This window comes from Siniperca chuatsi, linkage group LG22 (genome assembly GCF_020085105.1).
Source record: "Siniperca chuatsi isolate FFG_IHB_CAS linkage group LG22, ASM2008510v1, whole genome shotgun sequence".
Lineage (NCBI taxonomy): Eukaryota > Metazoa > Chordata > Actinopteri > Centrarchiformes > Sinipercidae > Siniperca > Siniperca chuatsi.
The window spans coordinates 6,195,985-6,206,943 of record NC_058063.1 but is presented as its reverse complement, the minus strand read 5'-3'; the positions used below and the strand labels follow the sequence as shown (position 1 = coordinate 6,206,943).

The following is a 10,959-nucleotide window of genomic DNA, read 5'->3' as shown; positions in this document are numbered from 1 at the left end:
TGTATGAAACTAAAACATGAGCCCACAGGACCAAGTTTGGTAATAACTCACAAATTAAATTTTTGTATTTATTAACGTCACTTTTCACTGCTTGATTCATAGAGTTACCAAAGGAATGCAAGTTGGTAACGACTTCTCATCGTAACTAAGCGCCCAGGGTTAATTTGTAACAGTTTGATTTTACAGCAGGGCTTTGTTTCCCGCTATGGTGGTTAATATTGCTGGGTCAATAATAAAAGTAACAAAATGCAGACTACGTGACTACACCTCTGTGACTTCCTTTCTGTTTCAGGTTGCTTGCATCATCAGGGAATTTTCAGTGCTGTAATGCTACGTTCAGGCGCACATCTTAAAATTGTATGTTACAGAACGGCAACCCATTCATTGAATATTTGATTCGAAAAATTAAAAAAATAAAATAAATAAACATTGTAACAAAGGTAGCAGTGAGTAGAGTGAAGTTTTTTTTATTTTCAAAAGCTAGTGGCACATGTAGCACAATAATCTGGAGTAGCCATGCAACTATAATTATTGGTATTATGGTGTAATCTGTTGACTATTTTGACTGGTTTGTCCAATGGACAGTCTGTTAAACGTCAGGGAATGTTGAAATATGCCAATATAAAACGGAGAAAGCAGCAAATCGTCACATTTGAGAGGCGTGAACCAGTGAATGCTTGGCATTTCGCTTGACAAATGACGATTAATTTATAATCAAAATTGTTGTTGCTGTTAATCAACTCACCAATTAATCGTTTCAGCACTAAAGTGGAGCACTAAAGTGATTAACATATTTGTAAATGTAGCTGGTGGGCCACTGATTTGCATCTGTGTTAGTGGCAAATGACCTTGCCAGACTGACAAACTGGCTAACAGTTGTATTTTTTTCCCCAGTTGCTGGACAGAACATCCATGCTTACTTTATGAAATGAAAATACAGACTTTTCCGTTCTATTCACCACTGCTTTACCTCATCCACAATTTATAACCGCGGTTTTTTTTTTTCCGGATTTGCACTTGAAAGCAGCATTGCTACGACTTGGTCTTGTGAGAAAACAAGAGCTTGCAAAGAGCAGTCGGGAGGAGTCTTCCTGTTTTCACTCTCAGCTCCAACACCGTTAGTTCCCACTCGGTGCTCAGAGTAGGCTACATGTGATACAGCTTTTCTGTGGACGGAGTAAAAGCACCTATCTTCAAATCAAAAACTTCCACATACAGGTAAGGCACAGACAAATAACAGCAGCAATTCATGTTGTACGTTACTTTTGTTTTGACTGGTAAACCACCTCATCTGACTGGAATTCTAATAGGTTCGTTTGTCTTCTGTCCCAACAGGCTTTCATCACTGAGTGTCAACAGGTCAATTCACCCTCTTTTTTTGTCATGATGAATGTGACCCAGACAATGGAGACAGAGGAGGATCTCCTCACTTGTCTCCACATCAAGCTTTACCACCCTCAGCAGAGCTGTAAGGGCCTTTACGGGCTGCTTCCTCTGGGGAACCGGAGCAGACACTCGGCAGATGACCCTCTCAGGCTGGGCCGTGACGCCCAGGCCTGCACCTTCGCCCTGGTCGACATCCGGGTGTCCCGCAAACAGCTGGCCCTCCACGCCTACCGCACCCCCAAGAGCCCGGACATGCTGTTCACCATCCAGAACTTGAGCCAGAGGGGGCTACTGTCAGTGAACAGCTCAGCACTGGGCTACCTGGAAAGGATGGACCTCCCGGACAAGGCCCTGATCCGGTTCGGAGAGTACGAGATGCTGATCATCCGAGAGTCTGGCGAGGCCAAGGGGAGCTTCGAGGTGCTGTTTGAGGTGCTGCCAGTGCCTCCGTCCAGAGAGACATGCATGTGTGTGCCTACCACGACACCTGTCATGGACACAGGCTCATGTGTGGTGAACAGTTTCCCAGCTGAACTCCGAGTACTTGGCCCCCTGGAGACTGATGAGACTCTCATGTGTAATTTATGATGAACTATCACTGCTCTGTTAAATGTGACTTTTTACTTTCTGCAATACAAATGATGGTTGTAGTTGTCACATTAGAGTTCAAGCAAGCTTGGATAAGATCCCTCTTTGTAATGTGAAATCATAGTATTATTTTGCACCCTATATCCTATTACTCCAGATTAAAAAGCTTAAAAATCTTATATAATGACACCTACTTTTAAAGTGTAACAGACTGATTTCTACATTTTCAACTTGAGCACATTAAATTGTTTTTTTTTGGTACCAATTTTTTGTGAATGTTGTTGTTCAATACCCTATATCAGCCATAGATTTGACAACCAATTCAGGGAAACGCTCTAGTTTATGGCAGTCATTTGTATAGCACTTTTCCCTGAACACAAAGCCGAGTGGCTTAGCAGCTAACGTTCTGGAAACAGGTTTCTACAGATTTGCTTGAGATGAAATAGCCCCAGTTTCTCTGCTTGAGCTCAGATAACAGTGAGAAGACAAAAGAAAAAAAAAACCCTCTTCTTGGCATCAAATTGTGATCTTTCTATCGGTTTCACTCAGTGGTGGATTATTAAGTTAAATACATTAGAAATAAGCACAGTGGCATATAGTATTTGTTCAGAACATTTGTATTGTGCAGCAAGCACAGCTTCAGTAATCGTAACAGATTGTGCAGAAGTACAGTTTTAGCCCACAGAATGTCTCTGTGTCCACTGCCTGAGAATTTCAGTGGATATGTTCATAAAAAACATTGACCAAGACCTTCGTTGAGCACATTACTACTCTGAAAGGAATGACAGCAGGCTGCAGAGCAGGGTGTGCAGACATGTTTATCAGATTCTCCTCTCAGCGCGACATGATCAGACAAAAACAGCACGCAGGTGCAAAAGTGAAGAGCTGTATCGTGGTAATACTGGATTTGGGTAATAACAGCATCTTTCATTTAGCTTTATTTATTTATATACACACAGCTGATCCAAAGTGCTTTTTGGGCAAACACAGAGGAAAATAAAGCAAAGGAAGGAAACAAACACAAGCAGAAAAATCAGAGTGCTCATAGTAATAACAACGATGATGATAATAGTAATTATAACAATAATAATAATAATAATAATTGTTAAGGCACATGGTCACACAGAGCCCATAATAACGACACAGACCTACAGAGACTTCAGGGGAAATACCTGGATTAGTTTCAGGCACAGTCAAAGGCGAGTGAGATTGGTCTGTAGTTATTGAGGACTGAAGGATCTGGATTCTGTTTTTTTAAAAGTGGCTGGACAACTGCATGTTTGGGAGATGGGGGGCTGGTTTCCAGGGAGTGGTGCCAATGACTTCTTTGAAGAGTTTAGTCCGGGAATATTGTCGTATTTTGGAGCATTTAGGGAAAGGAGATCAGAGAATTCACTGATAAAAAAATGAATATTGGGCTTAGGGGGTCTGTACATTAGAAGGCAGAGGGCCAGCAATTCAAACGATGAAAAAGGGCCTATAGAAATAATGGAGGCGTGGATGGAGTTATTGTAGGTGTAATGGTAATAAGATCATTTCAATAAGGTCATTTGGAGGCAAAATGTCGGTGTCTGGGTGTGAGACAGACTGGGATGGGATTTACAGGTGGGGCAGGAGTGGGGGTTGGACAGTCCATGCCCCATGGGTGCTAGGGGATGAATTTGGGCAGAGATGTCACTTGAAACAGGGACCCTACCAGTGTGTTTACGGTGGCAGTGAACGTTATGTTGATTGCATGTGTGGATTACTTCATGGAGGCATGGACTGTCTCAGACAAGTCTGACAACTCAAAGCTTAGAGACACACTGGTTGGGTCAGGTCCAGAAACTGGTGCTATATACAATAGGTCTTAGAACAAAGTCCAGTCCGATTCGAGAATCCTTATCTTACTATATTTAATTTCAAGCAGAAAATTCAATACGAGATCTTTATCACGCGGAAGCAGAAGAGCGATCACAGTGTTATTGTAGCTGTTAACTACAGCGGGCTCCAGGAATGATGCGTACAAAAGAAAAGTTCAGAATGTGACATGTGCCATGCGGGTGGCAGTTGGACCGGTCCAGCAAACCACAGTAATGAGAATCTAACCACCACCTATGACTTTGCGAAACTCAAGGCCAGCAAGAAGGAAGCGTGCTTAAAGGAAACCTCATTTGAACTGAGAAACTTGAGTTAGCAAACAACACTTCCAAAAAGGGGAGAGAGAAAGTGACACTCATTCTTTTGTAAATCTGGAAGATTTCCTTTGTTAGTCACCTTTTCTCCCTCATCAAGAGACACAGCATCATGTTAGTCAAATATTATGATAAATCCAGTGACACTGACTGAGAGTGATCCAACAATTTACCACCATGTAATGAAATTCTGATGCTTTTTGTTACAGCTGAATTGAGTAAGAAGTGTGGATTCTGTAATACCAGTTCGTCTGTAATTATATCCCACACCTTGTACACTGAGGGGAATCTTTTGTTGTCCACATATTTCAAAATCAGGCTAAATTTTCACTGAGACTGTTAACTAGAACAGAGGTTGGGTCAAACTGGGAGAACTTTCTTAGCTCGACCACTAGAGGTAAACGTTAGACAGCCCAGGTAACCCATAAATGTTTGGAGGGGCAGGATAGATCACAATACGCCACCTGGGATTAACAGCAAACGTTTGAAAATGTATTTAGAAACCCTTAGTATCAAACAGCCTCTAACAGATTGTAAGTGTAACCTCGTTACTCTACATTCTTTAAAAAAAAAAAAAAGGTGTAGGAAGAAGACATCAATTCAGACAGAAAAAGAGTCTGTACTTACTAAGGTTTTATGATGTTTAAACTTTTCATACTGAAAAGACAATGTAAAAAAAAAAGTCTATATCCATATTAAAAATCAAAGATGACATTAATACATTTTAACAATTAAGTGCTGCATATACTTGGATGCAACTGCCTATATACAGTAACCTACAGTATATTTGTATGAAATAGTTTTAGGTTCATAATAGTAATTATACTATGCTAGCAAAACAAAAGGTGTAACAGTTGTGTGTAAAAGATCGTGCAATGGTTTCAAGTAAACATTTCAGGCCATGTGGACTGTAACAAAACCCTGTCACAATTTTAACACTTCATGGTTTTAGCCGTATCTCAGATTCATGAATTAGGTGAAGAGGGCTGGTTAGAGGACCCTTGCAGGTGGGACAGATGGGGTGCTCTTTGTCAAGTTTGAGATGATTTGAGTCTGTAAGAATGGATCAATGTGACCTGTAGGATTGATCCAAATTAAATGTTCCTCTATCAAACCCATTATACAAAAAGGGACAAGGTAATTTATTTATCATTTTACAACACAAGGTTATACAACATAATTAGATGAGAGAACATAACTGATAATTCCATGTATATTAAAATAGGATAACACATAAAATAAATAAAACAACATATAGTTATTTATATACATACATACATACATACATACATACATACATACATACATGTATTTCACCCAGGAAATATAAGTTATTTTGCTGTTATTATTCAGCTGCAGAGAACAAAGATGTAACCATGCAGGTTTTCTGAGGACTGGACGTTTACTCCAGCTCACCAGCCAACGGACCAAACTTTCACTGAAGGACCAAATCCACGTCCTATAAATAAAAACAACAATCAAAAAACAAGACATTTCACTCAAAGTTCACAAAATAGACAATGTATCTTATGGACTTCATAGTGTACTCATACTTCTTTACCTTTAACTACAGGACCATCTGGTCCCATCTTTTTCTAGCTTGTAATGTTCAGAAAGACTTATTACAGCCACCAGAGCAGAGACAGGCCTGCAGACAAAGAGACCGGGTCAGCACTCCCACTCCTCATCAAGGACAATATATTAACAATAAAATTAAATAAAAACTACAATTAATAAAAACAAATTCCATGGAGGTCTTTATGTTCACTTAAACATTTTGGCAATGTGCAAAACTAGAGTAAAAAAAAAGATTTTTTTAAACTTCCTTTAAAAAAAAAAAAATGTCAAGGTTTCCAGATTTTAAAAATACAATTTTAAAGTTCTGACACTGCAGTATGAATGCAACACGAGAGGAGACAATTTATTGCATTAGTAAGAGGTGTTTTGCAGTAAAGTTTAAACAACACCTACCTCTTTTCTACATGATGCTGCACATCTTCCGAGGACAACTTACCATGAGCTGGCAATCTCCTGCATAGAGTCTAACAACCTATAAAGAGCACAAATACTAAGAATACCAAGACTGCATGCAATTTGTGGTACAGATATAAAGTTATAAATGTTGAAAGTAAACACAATGATGGAATATATGACTAATATGTAGTGTGAACTCAATGACAGAAATGAAGAATGCAAAGCAAGACTTTAGAACAATTGTCGCAAGACAGAAACCTGGGCCATCGCAAAGCTCAGTTACTAATTGTTCTACTTTCAGGAAAACCAGCAATTGGCTCGACACAAGGTAGGCAATGGACGACGGTTAATGAGGAAAGATGCAGCTCCCGGTGTGCCGGGACGACACGCGGCAGCTGATGGACGCAGCTTAAAAACATTGTGTGTGGCCACAGAACTTTAGCGGTATTAACTTTGTGGGTCTTAGAGCGGAAGTCGGACTCAAACTCTACTCACTGTTAATGTTTAAGTTTGCATACGTGTATTTTACAGTGGCAACGATCCAAGAAAGTAGAAATTCATTGAACCTTCTTCGCGTCAATATCAGGGAACAGCGGCAAAACGTTTTTTGTTTTTTTTTCCCCCTCCCCTCACTTTGCATCGCAAGCCTGGTTGCTCAGGTGAACATGCATCAACACAAGATTTCAATGGAAAGCGGATTGGGTGTTTCGCAAACAAAGAACTCGAGAAGTCTCACGCGTTTTCCAGCATTTCCACTGGAAATGAACGAGGCTGAGAAAACATCACCTACCATGTGTCAAGCGGATAACTCTGAAGGGTGTGAAGAATGAAACTGAAAGCGTGTTAAGAGTTAAACGCATGGGTATTACTAAATATATCTGGTCTGGTGAATAATGGCTGTCTGCCAAGTCATTAGACTAAAAGGCCTACCAAACGAGGAATAATTTCACAGTTAAAACGTGGTTTTTGGTTTGATTTGTTTATTAAAAAGCCTTCAAATGAAAAGCAACTTGTAAAGTAAATAAAATCATACATAACGGTGCTATAGAGTCTATTTTCGCAAGAAAAGATAACACAAAGTGTAAAAAGAACAAAATCACACTGGAACTTTTGATTTGTCATGCTAACATGTGTCGCAAATCTTAGAGATTACTGTACAACCTGCCACACAAGTATCAAGTAAACTTCTAAACTACACTTCTGTACTGAATTTTTTTTTTAAATCTTATTTTGTTGAGCATTTTGTCAACCAACAACCTTTGTCTGAACACAATAATTTTGTTTACAAAGACTACATATTTTCATTTAAATGATTTCCCTTGTTATGGAATTTTGTCCGTTTCCCAGAGGCCATGTCCATTTAGGAAGATTGAAGAGCATAGTGTTTTTGGCCATTAACAGTATTGCGGCACACTGAAATAGACTAAGCACCTAAACCAGCATCCTATACTGCAAAACATTTTATGGACTTGAACAGTAAAACAAGCAGAGGAACAGAAAAGGCATAAACAGCTCAGAAGAATACGTGAACTGTAGACATGGAATCGTATGATTTTAAGTACGGGGTTGTCCGCAATACAGTATCTTCCAGTAAGTCTCAGGCGAGCACAACGCAATCCGCCATAGACGAGGGGGGTGTATAGCGCCACGTGCATCAGCAGACAACGACGATCTTGTCATATTCTAAACCTGGAAAGAGAGCACACCACACATGTCAAGGAGCGCGTTTTACTCAGGATTCGCGCAAGACTGATCTTTGATGTTCAAGCAGAAATATTTTATTTTATCTATCAGCAATCTTTAATTGTTGTATATTGACCTCTTGGCTGAACTAGAATTAAGAGCTCTGGCTGATGGTGATGGTTTAAAGCGTGATTCTACCTCAACTTATGGATTCAGCTCTCAAATTAATTTCGGAATATATTTATTTAATATTTTCTCATGCCTTCTTCTTATCAATGTGATTTATGTCATGAAACATCCACCATCTGTTCTCACCTTGTATTACACTCTTATGTGCCTAATAACCTGCATATCGAGGTGGTGGCGGCAACGGCACTCTCTCTGAGAAGGAGTCCCTGGGGCGGGGAGCTGCATACATCGGACCCCTGGACAGCGGGGAGAGCCGGGACCGCTCGTAGGAGTACCCGTTACCAGCTGATGGAGCAGGCGGCGGGGGGGGTCGTCTGATGGGGCTTCGGTCCCTGACCATGTAGGGCGGAGGAGGAGGGGGGAGCGGACGGCGCTCGTATGGGTCAAGGTTCCCCATTCCGAGACGTTCTCTAACCAGTGCCGAGGGAGGAGGCGGAGGAGGGGGGGGGATGGCACTGGAACGCCTGTCATCGTAGCCTGCCATGCTGTAAGGCCGGGCTCTGAATTTCTCATAGTAATCAACCACCCCATAGCCGTCTCGCTCGCCATAGCCACGGTCGGGATACGCTCCTCGTCTCGGGGGAGGGGACGACATAGGCGGAGGCGGAGGAGGGTAAGGGGCCATGCGGCCTCTGAAGGGAGGCTCAGGCCTCTCCCCTGGGAAGCGAGGAGGATAATAGCCTCCTCTGCCAGGCGGAGGTGGATAGTCCTCCTCCTCGGGTTCCCCTCTGGGTCTGCTTTTTGATATCTGAACATGTATGCGCTTTCCTGAGAGAGAGAAAAACATTGTCCCTCAAATCTAAAAAAGGATGAATATGAACAGTATGGAAACCCCAACTACTTCCAATCCTTTCATTCATAGAGTAGAATATCAACCTTTACTTACCTTGAAACTCTGTGTTATCCAGACCCTGTATGGCATCCATGGCCTCATCAGAATTGGACATGTGCACAAAGGCAAAGTTCTTGACAATGGAACACTCTGTGACTGTGCCGTACTCTTCAAACAGATCGCGGAGCTCCTTATCGAAGCCCTTTTCTACATTGGCTATGTGGAGCTTCACAGGGCCCTGGTTCTTCCCTCTGCTGGGCTCCACATTGATGGGCCTGCCATTCAGCTTATACAGATGGAGCTCACGAATGGCTTTGGTGGCCGACTTGCGGTCTTCCATATGGACAAAAGCATAGTTTTTGTACTTGGCGCATTCTGTCACTGTGCCATACTGCGTAAACAGAGCTTCCACTTCCTCCTTCCCAGCGTGCTGAGACAGGTTCCCAATGAAAATCTTCACCATTGTTGCTCTAGTGTACTTTTCTAAAAAGGGGGAGAGACAGGGTGAGACAACAGAGGCCACCATGTAGTAACAGAAAGTAACCAGTGAAAGAGCAAATGGTGAATGTATAACGTCATTATCAGGAAATAGAACGCTTGTAATCGAGGCGACTGTAGGCTAAGGGCCACCGGAGCAAAACGATAATCAGATCCGTCACCAAGTGGCATGTTTACTTTCGTTCTTATTAACCAAAAGCTCACGTTACACAACTTCAAATACCGCTGACTAAAAAAAAAAGCTGAAGTCGAAGACGTTTCCGTGTTTACACTTCCTGGTCAGAGAGCTGCTAGCCAGGCTCATTTCATTTGAATGGTTGCTGTTAGCAAGCTAACATTAGCTACCAGGTATTAGCCATTTTGTCTCATGTAACTGAACAAAATTAAATTCAGTTCAACCACTGAAATTTGTATGCATTGTATGTACGCTTGGAGACGCGTGAAAACTACAGCGACAAATGACGCAACAGAAACGAAAAGCGAAAAAACATTAAAACGACCATACTTACAGCACGCGATCGGCGCCACAGCGAAGTCGAAACTCAAAAGATAAGACAAAGATACAGTGGATACCGGCTGGCGATATGCGCACAAGTAGAAATCTGATTGGTGGATGGACATGTCTCTCAAAACGTAACGTTACGGACTATGATTGGGTAAAGGTATGAAGGAAAGTTGTTTTCCGGAAACGGCTTTTCGTTTAATGGACTGTATAAAAGGTTTAATATCGCATATGCTTTGCATTGGTGTGATGGTACTACAGCACACCATAAAAACGTACAGAATATACAACATACCAAATGGGCAGATAGCAGCAAATAGGTTATTTAAATAAATAATACCAAAGAGCAAATTTGATAAAATAACGTGTTCGATGATGCAATCATTCTGTGGTCAGTGTCTGTATGGAGTAGGGAATAAGAAACTTGTATATGTTCTAGCTGGCCTTTGGGACCCTGAGTTTATGATTTAAGGACATGAACTGTGTTGTGATGCAGAAACAAATTAGCTGTTCCAATTTCCCCATACATTTCTGTTTGTCCTCCTGCAATGAGTAATTTACATCATTAGTGAGGAAATAAAGGGAAACAGGAGCAGTGAAAAGCTCTGGAAAACCTCTTGAAGGGACTATCCTTATCTATTACGTATTTCCCCTGTGAGCACAAGCCTGTGTTTTCCAAGAAGTTTCCTCAGAGTCCATGTGGCCACTGAAATTCTGACTTAGCACCCATTTAGAGAGCCTCAATAACCACTGGCCTGATCTTAAAGCTGCATTAGGCAACTTCACATATATATCAGCTTCACGTGGCCGAAATGAACCTTAAATGCAATCCTCAAGAATTGCATAAAATGATGTCTGTGTGAATAATAATCTGCAAGTAAGAATAGAAGTTTACTATCATTGGTGGGATTTTGGTTGAGGATGTTTTTTTGCTTAACAGGGATGTGACTGACAGAAGGTGAGATTAATAATAAGAGACTCATAGAAAATAGTGAATGGAACTTCACTCAAATTTAAAGCTGCATTAATCAATTTGGTTGGTTTGGCCACTTGGGGGCAGAACTCCACTGTAAACTAAAAGAATCACATGTTTGACATGTTATGGCCTTGTGAATTTCATATTGCCTACAGCC

General features: G+C 41.2%; 2 protein-coding genes across 6 annotated transcripts; one reads left to right on the top strand and one right to left on the bottom strand.

The window, feature by feature from the left end:
* The first annotated feature begins 32 nt into the window (after positions 1–32).
* Positions 33–2,239, top strand: tifa (TRAF interacting protein with forkhead associated domain). Its single transcript, XM_044183132.1, has 2 exons — positions 33–1,218; positions 1,336–2,239. The coding sequence occupies exon 2, from the start codon at positions 1,384–1,386 to the stop codon at positions 1,972–1,974; it is 591 nt and encodes a 196-aa protein (XP_044039067.1). The 5' UTR covers positions 33–1,218; positions 1,336–1,383; the 3' UTR covers positions 1,975–2,239.
* Positions 2,240–2,774: 535 nt separating this feature from the next.
* LOC122869805 (RNA-binding protein 4.1-like) lies at positions 2,775–9,984 on the bottom strand. Of its 5 annotated transcripts, XR_006376418.1 has the most exons (6): positions 9,834–9,984; positions 8,881–9,309; positions 8,121–8,762; positions 6,120–6,198; positions 5,710–5,796; positions 2,775–5,607 (listed from the first exon to the last, which is right to left on the bottom strand). XR_006376418.1 is itself a non-coding variant. In XM_044183130.1 (4 exons), the coding sequence occupies exons 2-4, from the start codon at positions 9,287–9,289 to the stop codon at positions 7,777–7,779; spliced, it is 1,056 nt and encodes a 351-aa protein (XP_044039065.1). In that variant the 5' UTR covers positions 9,290–9,309; positions 9,834–9,984; the 3' UTR covers positions 7,086–7,776. The 5 variants fall into 5 exon arrangements, 1 of the variants encoding a protein (XP_044039065.1); XR_006376417.1 differs by having other exon boundaries at positions 5,710–6,198; XR_006376420.1 differs by lacking the exon at positions 8,121–8,762.
* Between the last annotated feature and the right edge of the window lie 975 nt (positions 9,985–10,959).